General features: G+C 38.6%; 2 protein-coding genes across 3 annotated transcripts in view; both read left to right on the forward strand.

Moving 5' to 3' along the window:
• LOC109420540 (thioester-containing protein 1 allele S1) overlaps positions 1 to 23,355 on the forward strand; it is a 55,549-nt gene extending 32,194 nt beyond the window's left edge. For both annotated transcript variants that reach the window (XM_062850185.1, XM_062850186.1), the window contains 8 exons: positions 16,890 to 17,148; positions 17,209 to 17,424; positions 17,493 to 17,535; positions 17,606 to 18,022; positions 18,077 to 18,370; positions 20,878 to 22,169; positions 22,726 to 22,879; positions 22,958 to 23,355. In XM_062850185.1, coding sequence (XP_062706169.1) covers positions 16,890 to 17,148; positions 17,209 to 17,424; positions 17,493 to 17,535; positions 17,606 to 18,022; positions 18,077 to 18,370; positions 20,878 to 22,169; positions 22,726 to 22,879; positions 22,958 to 23,064 — 2,782 coding nt within the window. In that variant the 3' untranslated portion in view covers positions 23,065 to 23,355. The remainder of the gene's footprint in view (positions 1 to 16,889; positions 17,149 to 17,208; positions 17,425 to 17,492; positions 17,536 to 17,605; positions 18,023 to 18,076; positions 18,371 to 20,877; positions 22,170 to 22,725; positions 22,880 to 22,957) is intronic.
• LOC134287690 (uncharacterized) overlaps positions 1 to 24,523 on the forward strand; it is a 303,954-nt gene that overhangs the window by 196,302 nt on the left and 83,129 nt on the right. The gene's annotated exons all lie outside the window — the stretch shown is intronic.

Below are 24,523 nucleotides of genomic sequence, written 5' to 3' on the forward strand. Positions count from 1 at the left end.
TCAAATGTAAAGGAGAACCAAACCCATAAATTCGACACATTAAATGACTTTTTAGGTAAGCTGATGAACGGTTAACAAGAAAAAAAAATCATAGACCATACTTTGGAAAACCAATAGTGTGCCGAAACCGGTTCCAGGTGCCCCGACGGAAGCGGTCAAATGTAGAAAATAACCAAACTCATACACGCAGCACATTAAATAACGGCTTCTTTGATAACGTGAAGAACGGTCAGCAAGAAAATAGTCTCAGGCCTGTAGTGTTCCGGAACCAGATTGGAGTGCCTCGCCGGAACTGGCGAAATGCACAAATGAAGCATTACATCAATTTGCGACTTTTTAGGAAAACTGATTAATAATTTGCATCAAACTAGTCTAAGACCACAACAGTGACAATCGGTAAGTGGTAAAATGTGAACCGAAAGTGGTAAATGTGAAATTGGACCAAACCCATGCGTGTCGTACCATAAAACCACGATAATTCGACAATGATTGCTGTCAAATTACCAGGGTAAACTTTAATTCGATAAACTAACTCTATTTTAGTTTTGTTCAGATTGTATAATTTGTTTTTGAACACAAATCTTACAGATATTGAGTAGTTAAGCCCATGGTCGATGATTCTATTATGGAAAGCAATCAACTACAATATTTTCTAGAATGACCAAAAATCACAATCATGCATGAGAATAATACATCAATAATTTTAATAAGGTACCCCGGGGCAAGTGGGACCTAAAAAAATGCTAGTTTGATTTTGTCAAGCCAAAAATTCTAAACATAAATAATTTTATAATTCCAATGGTTCTTTAAGACATTGTTGGTATATTTCTTCTTATTAACGGGCATTAAAACTGTTTCAAAATTTTTAAATTCTGTATATTATGTATATTATGAAAAATGGAGCTTCATTTACACCGTATCACGGGGCAAGTGGGACCTATTCGGAATTTCTATATAAACGGCTTCATATAGTTGCTGCATATATGTGAGGTAGCATAAATTATAGATATCTTATGCGAATAACTATGTTTAGCGATTTATGTTGAAAAAGTTTTGCAGTATCGTGCATAAATTACGTAACACATATAATAACGAATCACTGGGAAAAAATTGATTTAACTCTAGCAGCTCGTGCAAAACAAATTGATTTCATTTATACAAAAAAGCGCCCTAAGGATGAATGCCGAAAGATTCCCAAACTTGCTTTTGATATTACGTAGTTCATGAATCTCGCAAAAAGATTTTTCAAAATTTACAGATGTTATGTTTTCCCTTACATAATTTTACGATCATTGAATAAATATGTTTAAATCGTGAACTTTGAAGAAGTCGTTATCCAATTTTTCCATACTTTTTGACCGGGTCCTTAATAATCAGAAAAATTCATTATGCAGCGAAAAACGAAAAAAATAATAGAATTTGCTTGAACGAAAATATGAAAAATGGTTGATTTCGAAAAAATATGTTCTACCTAAGACTAAATCATTTTAAACAATAGCTTCATCATCAAAGTATTTAAGTGCAATTCAACGATTGTTTACTTAAGACGTCGATTTTTACTTCACTTTTGTGTAAATTTCGACTTAGGCTGAAGAAAATGAGATCAATGGCACAAATGTCCCAAATGGAGGACAACGTGCCTCTGGAGCCGGCCTTCTGATGAAGAATGTTTGCCTTTAAACTAAAAAATGAAAAAAATTATAGCAGTAGTTCTCACTTGCCCCAGATTCTCACTTGCCCCGGGGTACCTTAAGTGTAAGAAGGGTTCTGTTCACCATAGGTGGATTAATTCAGGTTTTTGATAATACGATGATCGATTCGTAAGAACATAGCCTCAGACCATATTTAAGACAACCGGTAGTGTCCCGAAACTAGTTCTGAGTGTCCTACTGGAAGTGGTCAAATGTAAAAGTGATCTGTACCCATGCATAAGATAAATCAAATCGTGGTTTTTTTAGGTAACCTAATGTACGTTAGCAATGATATTCCCAAGTAACAATCTGGCAACCAATTAGCTTTTGATATCTTATAATGGTTTTATTGTTACAATCGGCATGCTATTTTGCTTACAGGTAGCATTAATATATGCCAAATAATCTTGATTTGAAACTATACTTGTAAGTGTTTTAAAAGCCGTCTCTAGTCAAATTATAAAGTCAGACATTATGTGGCATTTAATATAGGTTTATTGCAGCCTCCTGTTCCTCCAGATAACCATTTGAATGAATATGCAAACATTGGTTTAAGAGTGCCGTGATAAAATGTGCTTTAAACCCATTTTGTTGTCATAAAAGCCATAACAAAGCCATTCGGTTTCACCTGAGAGTGAAAAACATTGCGTCCGACGCAGCGACTGCTGCTTGGGCTACTATCCACTGCCACGACGCCATCATTGTTCTTTATCATTCATCTATCATTTTATTTGCTACGGAAATATTTCCCAAGAACCTTATTTTCACCAACGGAGTTATCTCGCGGCATCGAGGGTATTGAGCACCCGTTTGACCGTCTTCCGATTACACAGAACATAATATAAAGATTAAGTGCATCGCGATCTGCTAGAGCCATATCAGGTAGAAGATCCAAGTATGACATCGTCAGTGATGCATCTGTGTTATTGAAGAAATATTGATTAATACGGTTCCCGGTGGTTAGGCCAATTGAAGTGTGTTACTGTTGGCATTTTGGATCCATGTTGTGGGTAGTCTCGTCGATTTAGTAGCACTTTAATACGAAACAGTTATGACGCGAAAGTTTTGCTCGATTTAGGCGATTTCAATTTCAAAACAAACTGCAGCTGTCAAAATCGCACCAAGAAGCTGTTTGGTTACCATATAGAGTGAAAAATAACCAAACGGCTTTGAAAGGGCTTTTAATGTAACTGTTTAGCAATCAAATTATCTCCACAAATGCGTTCTCTAACCGTTCTGCACTAATAGTTGCTTTTATGAAATCGAAGTGGCAACAATAATGAAAATTGATATTTTGACTCCGACATGTTGATTTTCCGAGTTTTGCTGATTTCATTCTATTTGTCAACGTGACTTTTCATGCAAATTACTCCAAATAACTACTGTATTTTAAAAATACTACGCCTGTATCAACATGTAGATGACCATACCATCATAACATAAGCAAAGTTTTACAATTTGGCTACTTCAATGAAAAAATACATTTTTGTTTTAGCTGAAGTTGTCTGATGAATATGATGATCTTGGAAAGGGCGCTCGTTTTTTCGGTTTCCAATAGCAAATTTCACGATAAATTTTGATGGACGCCTAAATTTGGAGCACCATATAGTGGAAAAATTCCGCGAATGCTTCGGGTACGGAGAATAGAATATTTCCATATTTTTATCGAATTGCTTGGTTATGTTTCACAATGAATTTATCGAGGCTAAATGTAATATATAAATTCCACAATGTTACGATTAAAGTCATCATTAGTGAAGATGGCAACCTCTGTTCTGGGAAATATAACAACAAATGTCAAATTACTTTTATTCAAGCAATCAAATGGTTTTCAAATCGGTTTCGGTACAACAATCTTGTTGCTAGTTGATTTTGATTCAGTCTTGAAAAAGCTCTTTAATACACTCTTGCAAACCTTCGCTAGGATGGGCCAACTAGCAAAATTCTACTCTTCGGGAGGTTTTGATAGATGAAATGCGGATAAAATTGCCATGACTACGGTTTTATCAGCATTGGTTTATAACAGCCATCTAGTCTTTCATAAAACTGAAAATGTTACTTGGGATTGCCTAAGACTATATTTGGGAGACCCGTTGGGCTCCGGAACCTGTTCCGGTATCGCATCGAAAGTAATCAAATGAATCATGCGACACATCACATCACGGATTTTTTTTAAACTGAGGAACGGTTAACTAGAAAATAGATTCATGCTACATTAGAGACTACCGGTAGGGTTGCACAACAAGCGTTTGATACTTCGCCGGAACTACGAAAGTATATAAAACTAGCTATACCCGGCAAACTTTGTCTTGCCTACTGCGTTTTTTGGCGTTTCAAGTCCCTAGCCAAGTCCAAGTCACCGTTCAAAATGTATAAAAACCCGATTTCCAAAAGCTCTCATTTTTTCATGTTTTTTTCCTCACAAACCTTCATTGGGTGAAAACTAACAGAACAAAACAATAACGACCCAAATCCAACGTTCCATTCGTGAGTTATGCGCGGTCCCACGTATGCCACTGCATATATATATATATATACTAGCTGACTCCGGCAAACTTTGTCTTGCCTACTGCGTTTTTTGACGTTTCAAGTCTTCAGCCAAGTCCAAGTCCCCGTTCAAAATGTATGAAGAATGGATTTTCAAAAACTCTCAATTTTCCCATGTTTTATGGCTCATAAACCTTCCTTGGGTGAAAACCAACAGATCAAAACTAAGACGACCCAAATCGGACCCTCCGTTCGCAAGTTATGCGCGGTCCCACGTATGCCACTACATTTATATATATATATATATATATATATATAGCAAAGTGATATATATATATATATATATATATATATATATATATATATATATATATATATATATATATATATATATATATAGATAAATGCAATATCTTGACATATTAAACCCACATACAAACAGACGTCTCACTATACTCACTACGTTCTTGTTTTCAACGGTCAGTAAAATATAACCTAGAATGTGCAGAAAAAACTTTATCGAAGACCGCAAAGTGATCTGTGATTGTGTAAAAAGTTATATATTAGCTTGTTAGTATTGTCTTGATATTAATCAGCTTCCAATCTTAGTGAAAGTACTCAAGCAGTCAACTGAGAAATCTGATATGATTCAGCTCTGCTTATACGCTGAACACAACGTCGGACTATGTGCCATTAATAAGTTTTAAGTCAATTCAATGATGGCTTTGATAAAATGCTTGCTTTTCTTAAAAAATATCAGGATTCAGGAACACTTTGACTTACGTCGACGGAAAGATCGTGAGAACATATACGACGAGAAAGGCACTATCACCACTAGGTGGATTAATTTGGGTTTTTGCCTTTCTCGTTCACCTAAGTGAACTGAAAGGCTATATGTTCACTCAAAAAAATTTTTTTTCGATAGGAGGCTCGGAGGGTCAAGTCACATATACCAATCAACTCAGTTCGACGAATTGAGATGATGTCTGTATGTGTGTATGTATGTGTGTCTGTGAACAAGATAAGTTCACTCACTTTTAAGGCACTTCCCATTGGCCGATTTTTCGGATTATAGCTCGAATCGAACCGGAATTTTACCGCATTGTTTGCTATTGAAAATGGTTCGGATCTGTCAAGGCGTTCCGGAATTATGTCCAATTTAGTGTTCCGGACCAGCATTTTTCACCCGAGCGACAGGTGTAATTTGATTAAGCAGGCTGTTGGTGCGTGACGACCGCGACGACGGTCGCCGCAGCGCAGCACACCACGAGAACGAAAGTAAGAGAGAATGTGAGAGAAAATGACGACGACGAAAGAGCGGCGCTAACGTGCTATGCATATATGCAAAAAAGCGTGAAGTTGTCACCCATCACTAACGAACCATGTATGAGTATGATGATGGCAACATGTCTTGATGTTTTAAAGTTTCCCTCTGAACAAAGGAACTATTTAGGGGGATCATCCAGCCCGCCCCAAATTGTCAAAACCGTGTTTTGGAATGACGAATCAGTCGTACGACAATCGTCCTAAAATCGAATGACGATCATCTCATTCGTGACGAAATTTTCGTCAAATACAGCCATCGATAGCGTACCCAGTTCCTTGATCATTACACTCGCGAAGTTGACAAGATTTGTTTGCATGTCCTATTTGAGGTTCGCCAATTTTTGGCAAATGGGCATGAATGTCCCAAATGGTAAATAACGTGCCTAGGAGCCGGCCTTCTGATACTTGAATGTCGAACTGGGGCGCGAAAGTATCGCCTCTCAGTCGATTTCAGGCGTTCAGTGAACTGTATTTTATATGACATTATATCTATCGATAAGGGAAATGGTTCGCCTGTAACTTAATGTACATCACCAAACTCGCCCGCTTTAAGTATGTCTTAACATACTGCTTCTTTTTGGTGGAATACAGGTGCCCGCTTCTGAGCGTCTGGTAGATATTCTACACGGGACCGCCAAAATACCCAAAATTGAGTTGTTTTGGCGCAATTCCATAGTTCGGCCCAATAAGCCAAAATTTGATTAAATCGATTAAACTCACGCTACACTGAACGAAAACCTCATCCCGAAATCGACTGATTTGTCCGACCATCCAGTCCAAATTACCAAAATCGTGTTTTAGAATGACGCATCCTAGGACGCATCAGTCATACGGCAATCATCCCAAAAAGCGGATGACTATCATCTTATTCGCGTATGAGTCGACGCACGCTATGTGAATGAATATTAGTTGCAGAGCGAAGGCCACACAGATGCACCGAATTTATTCATCGATAGCGTAACAAGTTCCTTGATCGTGACGCCCGGGACATTGACAATTTTGTTTCGCATGTCCTATCCTGGACATGTCATATTTTTTGAAAAGGGTGCCCGCAAGGGTACCCTGGCCACCAAGTACATTTTTTTTTTGAAAAAGATAGCGGTGACATTATTGTTATCAATCGCTAAAAAACAAAGTTGCTCGACCATATGGTCGACATTCTATTTTCATATCGCTGTCATCCGGTTTTAAGATGACATCATTCGGTCGGTGGACCATACGGTTTCCTACCGAATGTCGTTAAGGGGCGTGATCGTATCGCCTCTCAGTCGATCTTGGGCGGGGGGTTTCGTTCAGTGTAGGTAATTGCCTTTACCTCCAGCTAAAAAATATACTGAAGAGTAGGTAAATTCAACCTAAGACCCCCCTCATTCAACTCAATTTTGAGTAAACCTGCATTTACCCAAAATTGGCTTATTGGGGTCAAGGACCCCCGTTGGGTAGATGCATCTTTGTTTGATTTTGACAACATCGGTGAGCCAGAGAGGGAAAACAACCTAATTTTGGGTAACGAGTTTATTCAATATGCTCAATTTTGAGTAAAATCGACCCAAAAATTAGGTAGTTTGGAATTTCCGTGTAAGAAAGTTGACATTTGCGATGCCAAACTAACGTGTTTTAACATGATTTCAAAAAGTGTATACATGGAGCCAGTGTTGCCACATTCAAATCTGTATTTTCCCTTTCAAAAATCTCCATAATCTGTATCGCCATTTTTTGTCAAAAATCTGTATGAAATCTGTAATATTTTGCGAAAAATCTGTTTGAAATTCTTTAAGTTTCTGAAAAATCTGTATCATTTCCAAAAATCGGTAATATTGGTATACAAAATTCTGTATGAAAAGCTGCAAGAAAATCTGCATGATTACAGAAAAATCTGTGTATGTGGCATTCCTGCACGGAGCCGCCAAACTACCCAAATTTGAGTTCTTTTGACGCAACCCCATCATTTGGCTCAATAACTCAAATTTGAGTAAATCGATCAAATTCACACTAGGTAGTTTGCCTTTAACTCCAGCAAAAATATACTCAAAAGTAGGTAAATTCAATCCAATTTTGACAAAAACAGCATTATTTACCCAAAACTGGCTTACTGGACCAAAGCACCCCCGGTGGGTCAATGCAGCTCGCTTTATTTTTGACAACATCGGTGGGGGGAGAAAGCGAAAACAGTCTAATTTTGGGTAGAAAGTTTAATCGATATACTTACTTTTGAGTAAAATTAATACAAAAAACAGGTAGTTTTAGTTCTCCGTGTATCAATGACTGGTTTGACACGTTAAACTCAGATGTTTTCCAATTAGTGAAAATCCATGTGTGAGACAAGTGGATCGGACGTGTTAAATATTTTCAGTGATGCATGAAACACTCAATAATGCCTATTCTAGTGGCTGGCATCCTATAGTTCAATGTGTTTTCTTCCAATTATTGAAAACATTGTAGAAGCTAAGCTATTGTTTTTTTGTTTTAAATTATTGATCAAATATGTGTTTTTCAGTTATTCGTGGTAAATCATGCCGCCCGTACGGGAATGGACTTATCCACCGATGAACCAAATTCATCGCGGTCCGAGAACTTTGACACTAGTTCCAATCAGAATTGGACGGTTTCATTATGCGGCGCTAAATGAAACGCGCCAAGAAAAAAACGTGATTTGAGTGTTGCATGCATCACGGCGTTTACTCGACGTTAGTGCTGCAGCTAATAACGAAAATGATGTACATTTGAAAGGTTCTGATTTTCGTATCTACTGCAGTGATAATTCAAACGCCAACGGCTGTTTTGGAGTCACAACGAAGGCCGGCGCATTTTGCCCCAAAAGTACTCGCGATTTTGGACTATAAAATACGAATTTTTACTCTTAAAACGGCAATTTTTTGTACAAATAATAAATTTTGCGAGTGAGAACAGAGGTTTTTACATCAAGTTTTACAACTTTGTTCCATTTTGACATGCGAATCTGCGAAAAAAGTTTCCACATTTTTAGATCAGAAATGACTGAAATCGGTTTTTAATTTTATCATTTTATTAGTTGGTAAAATTCCAAGTTTTATTGATTGAGAAGATAGAAAATTTAAAACTCTTTCGATTAGTGTAAACATGTCATTTGAAAAATTATGTTATCAGGGAGATATTGAAGTGGGTCGTTTTACCTCGGTGGTGCGTATTAAACCGATTCCCCTTATTTTAAATGACCCTAATGCCGAAGAAGTGGTAAACCAGGTAATATTGTTACAAAAATATTCCACATTGTTTAAGCTGCGCATCACTCGCGTAACGAAGCGATGTAAAAATCACATTCAATGCAGAAAATAAGCCGCCGCCGTTTAGCTATTTCACCGAGTTTGATGGTACACTCTTAAATCACGTTCTAGCAATCGCTAGAACGAAACCATCAGACAATTCATATAGGGTGTGTGTTCCATCAGCAATCTTACGCTCCCATATTCTTCCTATTCGAAAATAAGCGATTACGGCACCGATTGACTTAGTTTTTTTTATGGGTGCTCACTTCTAACAAAAAATACAAAAAAATAGAAACAAAACAAACAGCGCTTCAATCCTTTGTTTTTAATAGGCTTAATTAAAATGGGAGCCACGTGCTTAATAAGGGAATCAATACCCTACATATAACTAAAATAATGGCATGGATTTAAACAGTAATCCGTTGATTGTAAGGCATATCTCTTGCAGTCTACTGAAAAACTATACTGCCAAGTCTAGTCGTAACGTGTTCTGTCAGTTCGGCTGACGATCAGCCAATTTGATTGTTCGGTTTTTTTTTTGTTTTTTTGACGAAAATCGTCTTTAGGCACCAATCTTTGGATCGGTGGATGTTTTATATTGGTCCTTGTTTAAATAAATATGGTATTTATTATGCCGTTTTTCTTTATTATCCAGTTCCAACCTGGGTTGGAACTGGATCAGATCACAGTTTCAACCCCAACCCGACTTCAGTTTCGCTTGTACTAAAGTTTGTTTGACGTTGTTTGTTTACACATTTTCCGCCAATCCATTTCCAACCCAGGTTAAAAAAGAAAAACGGCATAGTTTTTGTAGTTTTTATGTTCGTGTATTTAGTTAATTTTAACTTTGATTTTTGTATGAGCCCGTTGACCAACCGGCTCGGTTGATCGTTGTTTCGGAACTGCTTTACGTTTCTTCTGGAACAGGTTCGTTGACATTTTCCAGTGCTAAACAGGATGTACATTAGGCCGTCCCTTGTTTTACAAAAAATGAAAATGTTATAAGTTGGTTAATAGAAAACGATCATTTTAGCAAAGAAATGATCGTTATCGTGTCAAATTTGATATCCGTATCTCAAGGCTAAGTGGTCCGTCGAGGGGCCTAAAGTTGTCAAAAAATTTATGGAATTGAAAAAAGCCCTTAAGGGTCCTAAAATCATCGGTTTCAGTAGAATAGCGTAGTTTTTTATCGAAAAAAAAAAGACAAAAAAAATACGCTATTCTACTGAAACCGATGATTGAAGGACCCTGAAGCGCAAAAAAATGTGTACAGAATTGCGATATCTCTACTCATTTTTAAGTTATAGAACAAAATAGGTTAGGTTTCCTTCAGGATCTAAAAAATGGCCAAAAATGCTGATTTTTCGGTTGTTTTTGTCAAAAACTCAGAAACGAGTAGAGATAACGCAATTTTAAGCACTTAAATCATTGAATTTAGTAGAATTATTCACAGCAAAAAAAATCTTGTGATATCACATCACCCGAATAAAACGGTATCATACAAAAATTGTACAGGTTATAATTTTCAGATTATTCATGATATCATAAATTGAATTATAAATTCACGATATAACGAATCATATTGATGATAGCCGTTATCATTTTCGGAGTTTCAACGATAGACTGAATGGGTTGTTAAGTATCGTTACCATTCAAAAATGCCATTTTTCTCGAACAAAAATTTTGTAGAATGGTTCACTCTATAATCGTTTTATCATCGACTTTATGATACAGTGAATAATAAAAACAGAATGGAAATATTTCATCATTCTGCTTTATCGACAAGAAAAAAGCACACCCCTGCGGGCATTTGTCCGTTCTGTCAACTCTGTGAACCATTGAGAGAATCGTTGTTTATTTTGGCGTTGAAACTTTTTTAACTTCGATGAATCGGGAAGGGACTCGAACTGTGTGATTGTCGGGATCGCTGCAGTTTTCCTCGCGCGGTGTTTACGTACTGGACTATTTTGTATCAGTGCTCGCGGGTGGCTCAAAGGCATAAAGGTTCAAAAGGTGCCGTGAAAAACTGAAAGCGGAAGAGTGACAAGGGGAAAGTTTAAAAATATTGTTCGGAACTTCTTTCAGAAACCTCCGAAGTGAAGTGCAACAACAGTCAATTAAAGAAAGTGAAATTGTGCTACAAAATTAAGGTCGACAGTTTGTGTTGATATGGAAACGGCATAAACCTACTGAGGAAGAAAAATAACAGTAGTAGCATAGACTAATTTCAAGACCTCGATGTACCAAAGAAAACGATCAAATTTTCGGTGACCAGTCCGGTACCCAATAAATATTCATAACCGTGTATTTTTTTCCGTGTAAATTGCCTTTTGTGTAAATTTTATTTAGCGTGTTACACTGATCTGACAGCTCTGACAGTAAGGGACTAAACATAAATTACGTAAAGTGAGTACCGAGGATTGTTCACAATCTGCGAACTTGACTGCGGAAAAAAATGCGACCATGACACCGCTGTAGTAGTAGTTCAAAATGCATAGTAGAGTAGGTGGTTAGTGACTAGTGAGGAAATAAAATGTGTTTTAATTATCATGATTATGGAACGTATATGTGTAGAATATCGTACCAGGTAAGTCAGAATCATAAGCTCCGCGTTTGTTTCTTCTATGTTGGTTATTTGGCCCAGACTTTCACGCTGAGAACATTGAAAATTGTATCATTCAAACTATTCCTGTATCATTACACGTATCATTATTATTAGTACAATGATACTTGAACAATATCTAATAATCCATTTTTTTAACCCCTTATTGATGGATTATTCACTTATTATTACTTGTATCATAATCATTTCATGAATGAACATTGTATAATATATACGATACCGTGAATTGTATTTTTCTATTCGGGCACTTTCGCTGCACATCAGTCGCGTCGTAAAAGTGATGTACAAATTACATCCTTTCCACGCAGCAAATAAGCCGCCGCAGCTTGAAAGTGAGTCTAGCTATCGCTAGAACCGGAACGATAGATGTTTCATATATAAGTAAAATATTGGCATGGATTCGTACACCGATCCGCGGATTGTGAGGCATATCCCTTGCCTCTCGGCTATTTCACCGAGTTTAGAAGGAAGGTGATAAACCTGCTTCTAGGTATCTACTAGAATGGGTTTGTTGACACTATTCGGTGCGAACCAGGGTGTACATGGTGAGTGTAATAATTGTTGGAAAACGATGTGTCCGAGTCAGATTACGTTCGAAAATGGATACATCGCCAGAAATTACGCGCCTGGAAATTACAAAATTATTTGTTGTGTTATTATTATATTATCTTCGTATTATTTTCGTCGAAATAAATTCATGTTTTTTTTTTAGTCCCATACATTTTCTGACAACTTTAGGCCCCTTGAAGGATCACTTAACCTTGAGATACGAACTTCAAATTTAAACACGATCGTTTCTTAGCTAAACTTATCGTTTTCCATTAACATTAACTTGTAACATTTAAAATTTTTGCAAAATAAGGGACGGCCTAGTGTACATGATAAGTGTGATAATTGTTGGAAGACGACGATATAAATAGGTAAAAATACGTTCGGAAATGCCAGCCATAGCCAAAAATTACTTCAAAGGATATTACAAATTTATTTGCTGTGTATATTTTGCTTGGAAAATATGTCAAGATTTAAAAAATGTTTACTTGAATATCTATATGATGCCTCAATATTTAATACGGCGATTGTTTTCTGGAGTCTATTCTCTGAAACCAAGTAAAATGGTTCTCCTTGATTAGTTGCGGAAGATATCCGGAATTATAAAAAAATCCACAATTGAAATCTCTATCATGCTCATATAAAATATATCCATATTGAGTGGACTTGATTTATCACTTGTGTTTTGTTTAAAGGATATTGTATGGCACGAGAAAGGCACCATCACCGCTAGGTGGATTAATTAGGGTTTTTTACGATGTTTTTGCCTTTCTCGTACACTAAGTGTACAGGAAAGGCTATATGTTCACTCCAAAAATGACTTTTTGATAGAAGCCCCGGAGGGTCGAGTCATATATACCAATCAACTCAGCTCGACGAATTGAGGTGATGTCTGTGTGTGTGTATGTGTGTGTGTGTATGTGTGTGCGTGTGTGTGTGTGTGTATGTGTGAGTGTGTACAAAAAAACTCACATCACTTTTTGGCAGAAAACCTCAACCGATTTCAATGACCGACGGTTCATTCGACGCGAAATCTGGTCCCATTGTTTCCTATTGAAAATGGTTCGGATCGGTCCAGCCGTTCCGGAGATATGGCCATTTAGGTGTTCCGGAACGGTACCCCAGGAAGGGACCAGATATGAAAATGCATCAAACCTATGCATGCGACGCATCAAACCATGGCATTTTCGATAACCTGATGAGAGGTTAGCAGAAAAATAGTCTAAGACCATATCTGAACCGGTAGTGTTCCGGAACCGGTTCCGGGTGTCCCGCCGGAAGTGGCCAAATATCAAAGTGAACCAAACCCATGCATGAGACACATCAAACCACGGCATTTTTGATAACCTGATGAGCGGTAAGCAGGAAAATAGTCTCAGACCATATCTGAACCGGTAGTGTTCCCGAACCGGTTCTGGGTGTCCCACTGGAAGTGGCCAAATATACAATAGAACCAAACCCATGCATGCGACACATCAAACCACGGCATTTTCGATGACCTGATGGACAATGAGCAAGAAAATCATATCAGAGCATATCTGAACCGGTAGTGTTCTGGAACCGGTTCTAGGCGTCCCGCTGGAAGTAGCAAAACATACAATTGAACCAAACCCATGCATGCGACACATCAAATCACGGCATTTTCGATAACCTGATGAGCGGTAAACTAGAAAACAGTCTCAGACCATATCTGAACCGGTAAAGTTCCGGAACCGGTTCTAGGCGTTCCACTGGAAGTGGCCAAAAACACAATTGAACCAAACCTATGCATGCGACACATCAAACCACGGCATTTTCGATGACCTGATGGACAATGAGCAGGAAAACCATCTCAGAGCATATCTGAACCGGTAGTGTTCCGGAACCGGTTCTAGGCGTCCCGCTGGAAGTGGCCAAATATACAAGTGAACCAAACCCATGCATGCGACACATCAAACCACGGCATTTTCGATAACCTGATGGACAATGAGCAGGAAAATAGTCTCAGATCATATCTGAACCTGTAGTGTTCCGGAACCGGTTCTAGGCGTCCCGCTGGAAGTGGCCAAATATCAAAGTGAACCAAACCCATGCATGCGACACATCAAATCACGGCATTTTCGATAACCTGATGAGCGATAAGCAGAAAAACCATCTCAGACCATATCTGAACCGGTAGTGTTCCGGGACCGGTTCCGGGTCTCCCGCCGAAGTGGTCAAATCTGAAAGAGAAGCAAACCCGTACATGCGTCACATCAAATAGCGGCTTTATAGATTACCTAATGAACGGCAAGCAAGTGTTTCGGAATCGGTTTTGAGTGTCCGGAAGGGGCCAAATGTAAAAGTAATCCAAATCCAGGCATGTGACACATCAAATCGTGGCTTTTGCGATAACCTGACGAACAGTTAGCAAGAAAATAGCCTTAGATCACACTAGAGACAACTGGTAGTGTTCCGGAATTGGTTCCGAGAGTCCCGTCGAAATTGTCAAACCCTGCATGTGACACCTTCAATTTGCATCGTTTTTGGTTAACAAGACAATAGTGTCAGACGGTAGTTCGGCAGCAGCAAAGTTTTGCGCGCTCGCTTTACTAGATTTTTGCGATTTTTTTTCCTCTTTCCTCTGCGGGGCTCCGACGACGGGACGCCAAGCAGTCAGTAGTGTGCGGTAGTTCGGCAGCAGCAAAGTTTCGCGCGCTCGCTTTGCTAGATTTTTGCGATTTTTTTTCCTCTTCCCTCTGCGGGGCTCCGACGACGGGACGCCAAGCAGTCAGTAGTGTGCGGTAGTTCGGCAGCAGCAAAGTTTCGCGCGCTCGCTTTGCTAGATTTTTGCGAGAGTGAGTTTTTGGAGGCAAAGTGTACAGGCCGCGTTTTCATTCGGTCGTCGTCGTCGTCTATTTGACTGCTCATCTTCGTACGGGGCGATTTAGTGAGTTTTTGGAGGCAAAGTGTACAGGCCGCGTTTTCATTCGGTCGTCGTCGTCTATTTGACTGCTCATCTTCGTACGGGGTGATTTAGTGAGTTTTTGGTGGCAAAGTGTACAGGCCGCGTTTTCATTCGGTCGTCGTCGTCGTCTATTTGACTGCTCATTTTCGTACGGGGCGATTTAGTGAGTTTTTGGAGGCAAAGTGTACAGGCCGCGTTTTCATTCGGTCGTCGTCGTCGTCTATTTGACTGCTCATCTTCGTACGGGGCGAATTATGATACGATAAATGCAACAAACAACATTTTTTGCGATTTTAGTCAACAGACATTGAAATGTTCGTCACGTCAAGTGTCGGCCCAAGTTCCAAAGCCACGTTGGTTCAAATCACTTTATTTTCTCTTTCGTTAATTTTCGCACTTCGAAAACTATCTGAATGGTTCGTCATCTTCGATGTCGGCATGTGTTTTGTTTTAGTCCAAATGAAAATAAGTGGTTTGATATTAATAGGGTTGCATGAATCACTCCACTTACCAAAGTGAACTCATATCATGCGCCCTTTCCCCTCCCCACTAACAAAAAGTCCTTCCCATGACAGACGTGGAGACGCAGAGGTGATCTCGGTCTTTAGTAAGCAACGCACGTCATAATAACATTCCTTTCCTTCCTCGATGACCGTAAGGACGTGGCCGGCGCCGTTATTGACCTAATAAAGTTTGGAATTCTCGAAGATGCACATTGAGGACGGTAAGCTACTCCCAAGCTCCGTCTGTTGGTTCCTTGTGCAACTTCGATTGTTCTGGTCAATCACGGAGTAGCCACCTCCATTTAGGTAGGATCCATTTAGGTAAAATCTATTTAGGTCCCTCCATTTAGGTAACGTTACCTAAATGGAATTTGATTGTGTTCAAATCAGTTGGAGTACTTAAGATTAGGTATAAGGCTGGTTTATGGGAAAGAAGTAGTGAGTGGTGTTAGGGGGAGGGTATGGGGGGAGGGGTGGTGCAATGTTGCCCCCTAAACACCCCCCCCCCCCCATGCAGTGTTAAAAAGTGCCAGTATCCAGCGTCATTTCTAGCTGAAATTGAGATAATCAACCATCCTTCCATCATTCCATTGATATCAGCTCCAGCATTGATGACGTCAAACCCGACATCAACCTATCATTCACCTATTTTTATTTTGGCCACCAAACCCAATGTAGACTCAACAGTTGTTCGATGTTGGTCCAACAATGGCCCAACATACGATAAAAATTGACCCGACTTTAACCCGACATTCAATATTTTTTTCAGTCTGGCGGAATTTTGCAGGGTTTTTCGCAAGGTTTTTAGTGTTTCGTGCCCAGCTAGTCATTTGAATGACAATTCTGATCTAAGACCCTCCAAAACCCCCGAAAACGCCCCTGAAGCCCTTCCCCTCCCGAAACCCACCCCCTCCTGAAACTCATTGAGAGCCATCTGAAACTCCGCATGATCTCCTTTAAATCTCCTAGTTACTCTCCCTTGTTGAACTTCTTTGCAACCTTGTAATCCATTTAGGTAATAAACTGAATCCATTTAGGTAATGAATCCATTTAGGTAAAAATTCTATTTAGGCAGTCCCGACTCATTACCTAAATGGAGGTTTTAGTGTATAGGAAAAACCCGTACGAAGGGGGGAGGGTGGGTCGAAAATTTCCAAATTTAGCGTGACGTACTAAATGGATGCCCCCTTCTAGGTGTCTTAATATTCAAGATGGCGCTTAGTTTAGTTGGGGTAGATATCCGGAGTCAAAAAATGATGACCGGAAAATCTAAAATGACGTTTTGAAATTTTGCGGCTTCATAACACTTGTTTGGTTTGAATTTTGGATCGTTGTCTTATATTTCTGAATATTGGATGTTATGCTAACATAAAATGAATCCATATTGAGTAGATTTGGCAAGCAGTTTTCATTTTGTATTTATGTCAATGTTGTCAACACGTCGCTAGAGTTTTGTTGAAAGGATATTTTAAAGCACGAGAAAGGCACCATCACCGCTAGGTGGATTAATTAAGGTTTTTTTTTGTATTTTTTAATTAGATATATCAGGGTAAACAGTGTTGCGCAATTCACTGTTACCAGTACCGAAAAGATATCGTACATCGCGTACATCGTGGTTTCCCGTGGAAATATCATCAAATACTCCTATATGCAAGTCCGCAGCAAGACCAATCATAATCTGAGAGTCACAATGACACCCGAAATGTCTCCAGAATCCAGACTGATAGTGTATTATATCAAAAATGATTATGTAGTGTACGATGACGTTGAACTCAAGTTTGACAAGTTCAATAATAATGTGAGTTAAAGTGATGATAATAAAAGGTTGAATCCTTTTAAAAGCTGATTTATGTTGCAGTTCGCAATAACAATGAATAAAGAAAGTTTTGTCCCAGGGGAAAGCATTTGCTTGACGGTGCATGCTGCCAAGGACTCATATGTTGGATTAAGCGCCATTGACCAGAGTGCTTTACTGCTGGGGAAAACTCGACATAATTTCGACAGGAATGATGTGCTACATGAACTGACTGAGTATGGAAAAACGGATAATGCAAATTCGTTTGACCCGATACATGTAAGTTGTATTTTATATTTTTATTTATTGTTTACTTCATGTAAATTGAATGTTAAACTTCTCAATAGAGTTTTGGACTATTCCTTAGATCGACGGCAAATACAGATGGACGTTAGTAACCAGTATTAGTTGCATATTATAAAGCACCAACAATAATTGTAATTTTTCTTCTTTGTATCAGCATCACCGCGAACTGGCATGAGCCGTTATGGAAGCTCGATTTTTAATGATAGGCGCAGAGCAAAACACATTCGCACGCAGTTTATGGAGACGTTTCTGTGGCTAAACTTCACCATGAATGGAAAAGAAACCAAACAGACAATAGAGGTCCCAGCTCCAGATTCAACAACAACGTATTTTGTTTCTGGGTTTGCTTTGAGTCCTACCATGGGACTTGGGCTGATCAAACAACCGCTGAAATTCATTGTCAAATCAAAATTTTATCTGGATGTCAGTCTTCCCTACTCGGTCAAGCGTGGTGAAGTACTTGTGGTGCGAGCAATAGTATTTAATTTCCTTCAGCATAAATTAACGACCCAAGTTACGCTATACAGCAAGAGGGATCAGCTCGAGTTCGTGGAAAAATCATCAAACGATCGTATGTACCTCGGTATTTTTATGTTTGCCCTGAATACAACTTGTTTTTTTTTAGCTTCTTACAGATCAAAAGCAGTGATCGCCCTACCAAACAACGGAACTTCGGTGTCGTTTATGGTGAAAGCAAAACAAATCGGACTGGTTGCAGTCAAACTAGTAGCAGAATGTCAATTAGCTTATGACGGCATTGAACATATGTTGCGGGTTACACCGGAGAGTCATGAGTATGAAAAATCCGACAGCGAATACATTGAAATGCCAACTTACAACACGGTGACCTACGATTTTATACTGGATGTACCGGCGGCAATAGATGCAGGATCTTTGAAGATCTTCTTTACCGTGGACCGTATGTATAGTCAAAAGCAGTAATCCATTGAGTACGCTACATTGTTGGGAGCAGTGATGCTTAAATATCTAAAAGGAGCCAAGATATAGTCTAGCATAACAAAACATTCAGTTATCTTCGACGTTATGTTCTCGATTTTTTTGGTTTTTCTTTCGAGAAAGAAAAAGAAGGTCTTCCTTATGGCTCTACGTCCGCACTGGGACTTGGCCTGCCTCGCTTCAACTTAGTGTTCTTTGAGCACTTCCACAGTTATAAATTGAAGGGCTTTCTTGGCCTGCCATTACATGAATTCAGCCATTCCATAGAAAACGATATCTCAAAAACTAAAAAAACATACATCTCTGGTTTTTTGATATGTTACGCCAAATTTCCTGAATTTTCTGATTAAAATATAAAACCAGGGTACCTCTTTGGTCCCGAGACCATGAAAACGTGAAAAAACTAGTATATTTGCATATTTTATAGTACTCTTTACATTTTAGCCCCTTTAACGTATTTTTTCTGAAAACTACAATTCAATAGCTTTCAAACAAAAAAAGAAGAAGTTTAAAATCGGTCAACTGGTTCAAAAGTTACGATTTTTTTTTTAAATTTTTAGTTTAGAAAAACCTTAATTTTTTGGACCACCCTATATGAAAATTGGTCACCCTAATGACGAAATAAAAAAAATACGGGTCTAATTATTTCCGAAGAACTACAAGCCCACCAAGTTTCACGACAATCGGAGATGCACTATATCGTTTTTCTATGGAATGGCTAAATTTGTATATTGTGAGGCAAGTACAATAATACACTATGCCCAGGGAGTCGAGAAAATTTTCACGACCGGATTGGCGATCCATAGCCTTAACCACTAGACTAACTGGAGACCCTTTCAATCTGTATAAAGTTCCTGAAAAGGAGCATCTTAGGCAGCTGAATATTGATTATAACAAGCCTATTACCTGGACTATTAATTAATAGTGACTCTGTGAACATTTCAATGTATGTTTATAAACATACTATACACAGAAAAAAATATGTAATTAAAATTCAGCGAGAAATCATGCACATAAAGGGAATGCTAGAGTTAGTGCACTTTTACATGAGATATATTGTAAAATTACATTACCATCGTGTGAATTTCCGCCAACCATCGTGTAAACCATCATGGACGCCAACCGGTTACGCTACAATTAGCGGAAATTTACACGAACGCAACGTAATTTTACATGATATCTCATGTAAATATGCACTCTAGCATTCCCTTTATGTGCATGATTTTTTGCTCAATTTTACATGAATATTTTTTCTGTGTAGTGTATTCATGGTTTAACTGACTATTGGTGACTAAGCACACTAAAAAGGGCCCCTTTTTTTAAAATACATATAGTTTGACTTCAGATACAAAAACGTTTCGTTATGGGAACTCTCTGAGTAAGACCTACAGAAATTTTGTAAAATAGATTTGCCAGCCAAGGGTGTCAATTAAAAGCTGTAAAATAAATTCTCGAGTTTTTCCCGGCTTTCTCGACGATACAAATATAAATTTAGAACATTTTACGAATGAGTGTAATCAGTTTCGTATCTTTTAATTCCACCCTATGTTGCTTATCCTTTGACAGATACACGTATTTCGACTACCACTTGTAATCTTCCTCAGTGTCAGTTATTATCCATGAGTGGATAACTGACACTGAGGAAGATTACAAGTGGTAGTCGAAATACGCGTATCTGTCAAAGGATAAGCAACATACGGCGGAATTAAAAGGTACGAAACTGATTACACTCATTCGAAGAGGGTATTGTGCTGAGAGGGTTCGAAAAGTCGGTACAAGAACATTTTACGAGTTTTTTAACCATCTAATACAAGAACAAATCATTAGTTCTTGACTACAAGAAGGACAATGAGATCTTCGTAAGCCCCCTCAAAAACATGTAATTTTTCAAACCAATATCTCCGCCATATTGCGTCCGATTTCAAAACCCTGGGTCTTATTCAAAAGATAATAAGTAAAAGAAACTTTGAACATGATTTGGGTGATGTTTCTACATAAATATTCATTTGTTAGCTTTATCTTCACTAAAAAAAATTGGGTCGACCAAATTTTAAGATGAGAGCGGTAATATAACCTACTTTCTATCAGTTTCCAACTGCTTTTTACCGAACTAATCCAGAAAAAAGTGATTAAGTAAATTAATTCTGGGTGTCATCGAATAAAAGTTTGGGGTCACTTCTTAAAATGATAAATCGGCCAAAAGTTTGGGGTCACTTTAGTAAAACATGGAAAAGTGATTTGGTGATATCTTCGTCAACTTTAGTTCAATTATAATTCAATCCTATCTTTTTCTACCCGTTTCTGTTTTAAGTAATGGCAATCAACTTATGACTATACATGAGCTGTGGTTCGTTCTGAAATGGGGTTTTTCAGTTAACACAGTAGAAATTGCTCGTGATACGTGATCTACTCAACGGATACTCCTTATCGATATGAACTAAACATTACCGACTATCTTCTGCATTTTAGCACATCTTATTGGAAAAGTGATTGAAAACCTGGGAGATTTGATTCGACTGCCATCTGGATGTGGAGAACAAAACATGGTTCACCTTGTGCCGAACATTGTCATATTAGACTACCTCAAGGAAACGAAAAAGTTGGAAGATACCGTTAAATCGAAAGCCATAGACTATCTGATCAAGGGGCTTCAGAATCAACTTAAATACAAGCGCAAAGATGGTTCTTTCAGCGTTTGGGAACACTCCGAGAAAGGCAGCACGTTCTTGACAGCTTTTGTGGCCAAATCATTGAAAATAGCAGCGAAGTACATTGAGGTGGATAAGGCAATCGTAAATGATGCTTTTGATTGGTTGGTGGAAAAGCAGCTTCCGGATGGTCAATTTCCGGAGGTGGGAACTATTATTAGCCAGGAAATTCAAGGTGGACTATCATCATCGAGATTTGCTCTTACGGCATACGTTCTAATTGCTTTAGTGGAAAACCAGGAAGTTCGAGAAAAATACCGAGTAAATGTTGATCGGACTGCTGATTATCTGGGAAATAATATGAAAATTATTGTTGATGAATATGATCTGGCATTGGTAACATATGCATTCTTTTTGATAAACGATAGTCGGAAAGAGATTTTTCTGAAGAAGCTCATGGAACCCTCCATATACGACGGAATCGCTAATGAGCGATATTGGAGCAAAGAACCAGTCCAGATCGAAATAGCCGGATATGCTCTTTTAACATACCTACTGAATGACATGGCTGCCGATGCCACGCCCATTATGCGTTGGCTGAGCAGGCAGCGATACGCTCGCGGAGGCTTTGAAGGAACCCAGGACACCTTTGTTGGGCTGAAAGCTTTGGCGACACTCGCCGCGGCTGTATCAACTAGAAGAAATGACTATCGTATTACTATTTCTAAGAAAAATAGTTTTACTCATAGCTACGATATTTTACGTAAATTTGATGTAGATTCTACGCATGATTTGGTAGCTCAGACCGAAAAAATTTCCGATGATCAGATGATCCGCAATCTGCGTGTGGAGGTCAATGGCATCGGTTACGGTGCAATACAAGTGTCTTATGAGTACTATCAAAACATTATTGTCCACAAGAACCCTGAGTTTACTATAGATGTGCAAACGTTGCCTACAACTACCAATGATGCGATGCGTTTGAAAATTTGTGTGGCATATAATAAAAAGACAACACAGGAAAGGTCAAATATGGCCTTGGTGGAGATCTTTCTACCTAGTGGATTTATTTTTGAAATGGATGCTGTAGAAGATATAGCTATGCGAATAAAGGTAAATATTATGGTTTTAAACTTTTACGGTTTTGTATTTCAGCTAGTTGGAACTCCGGATGTCGTTTTGAGTGGTAGGTCTGTAGTTCATCAAAAATATTTGAATCCGTATCATTTATATTTTTTATCTTTTAACATAACCAGTTGGGTGATTTTGTTTGAAAAAAAAAATCGTAATAACACCGTCAAAATGGCAAAACATTTCTTCGTGAAATTTTGATGGTATCTGCAAAACCTCTAAAGCTCCATGGTGTACTTTTTTATATCGTGCATTTAGACGAGATAGCGATCCTTGAGATATTTCGATTTTCCTAACTTTCAAATCAATGCCCCTCCTCTCCAGAACTAGGAGAATCTAAGCTTCAGATTTATCAGTTTCTAGTAAGGAGCTATAAGAAAAGGTGATCAGTTATTAAAGTGGACGTCTAACATGTTGTAGTCTTTTGCAGTTAACGATCGTCTATTGTAAATAGGGTCACTGTGCCATTAGCAGTATTAGTAATCTCATACTCAAAAACTTATCCTATTAATTCGCTCATAATTATATATTTTTTTAGAAAGTGGAGCGACGCTTTGGTGACACTTCTCTGGTAATATACTATGAATACTTGACCTCAATGGAATCCTGCTTTAAAGTGACTGCCAAACGCCATTTCAAAATTGCATTTCATTTGCCTTCATATGTTACGGTTTATGACTATTATGATAGAAGTAAGTATTACATGACTGAAGTCATGTCCTGTGTCGATCAAACCGACGAAACTTATGCATACGTTTATTTTATTTCAGAAAAGTTTGGCATTAAACAATATGAGGGAAAGGTAATGCAGCTTTGTGACATTTGCGAAGATACAGATTGCCGAACATTGTCTTGTGAAAATAAATTGAACAATTAAAAAAAGTTAGAATGACGTATTGGTTTTCAATTACTGACTCCCTTATTTTGAATGCTTTTTTCTACATCCTTCCTCTTCTCTGTAGTACCACTCAGAAAAAAAATCCTTGACTTTTTTACTATGGATCCCTTGCAGTCCAAATCACGAAAAAATATGCCATTTTTGACTCGATATTTTTCAATTTGAATAAGGTTTAGTTCATGCACTGGATTTCGTAAATCATTTACTTTTGCATCAATGCATAGCCATTTTTCCTCACCTAACTTTTGAAAAGGGCGTAAGGACAAAGCATATTTTATCTTCTTAATAAAATTGCAACTCAAAAACGGTATGCGGGATTGAAATGTCTTCGATTGTGTTTGAAGATGTTTGTCCCGCTTTAACAGTGCATCCAAACTTCAAACGCACAAATCTCAAGAAGCAAGCTTCACACAACAAAGAATTTTATTATTCTGTTCTTGCTCACTTGTAATAAGCTTAAAATAAAAAGATCAGGTGCGCTGATTTTGTTTACGAAGAGATTTGTGCCCTTGAAATCGTGAGTAGGTGCCAAAGTCGTTTGTGGCGGCCATTTTGGAATTCTTACAAGTCTGTCCTTAAGGGCTTGTAGGAAAAATACACTTAGACTTATATTTATCGAGGATCTATGTTAGATGTTCAATTTTTCAAAAACCTTAACCTTCGATTTTTTTTCTTTTGGAGCTTTTCCATCTCGTAATGCTGCCGCCACCTTTTGATCACCTCACGCTCGCTCGTGAGAATATTCTCGTGATTATCTCGACACATGACGGCTTATGGCACAAAGCCTCTGCACGAGCGGTTCAGCTTCTCGTAAAACTTTCGTGTGTCCTCAGCGTGGTACAGCTCTTCCATCACTTCGCGATCTTGTTCTTACTGCTGGCGCTTCTTCCTCTGGAAGACTGAGTCTGTCTGTTCCGCGCCTGTCTGTTACGTGCCTCATTCGCTCTCGTACGATGTTGCAGCATTCTCACCCACGCTGCATTCTTCTCGTTTTTCAACTGTTCACGTTCGCCGTCGTAATAGTCGTTTCTGTGATTAGGAGTCGCGAAGCCTAGTGCTGTAGCCGAAGTACTACCTATGGCGGATCAGATGTCCTTTCAGCCATCTTCAAGTGTAGCTGCGCCAAGCTGCTTTTCCGTTGGTAGGGCCACTGCTAGCTGCTGCGCGTAGTCTTGAGCCACCTCTACGATACGCAGCCGCTTGATATTGAGCCACGGCGTTCGTCTTCGACGCTTGGCAATAACTGTCGAAATTTTTGAGCGCATGCATATAGCGACTAGGGTATTGTATTATTTGTATTGTATTAGTATTATTTCCTGGGCTTTCCTGGGAAGCTGACTAGACTGATTAAAGCAACGATGGACGGTGTGCAAAACTGCGTAAGGGTTTCGGGTGAACTATCCAGTTTATTCGAATCTTTGACAAGGTGATGGACTCT

The sequence above is a fragment of the Aedes albopictus genome, chromosome 2 (genome assembly GCF_035046485.1).
Source record: "Aedes albopictus strain Foshan chromosome 2, AalbF5, whole genome shotgun sequence".
NCBI lineage: Eukaryota > Metazoa > Arthropoda > Insecta > Diptera > Culicidae > Aedes > Aedes albopictus.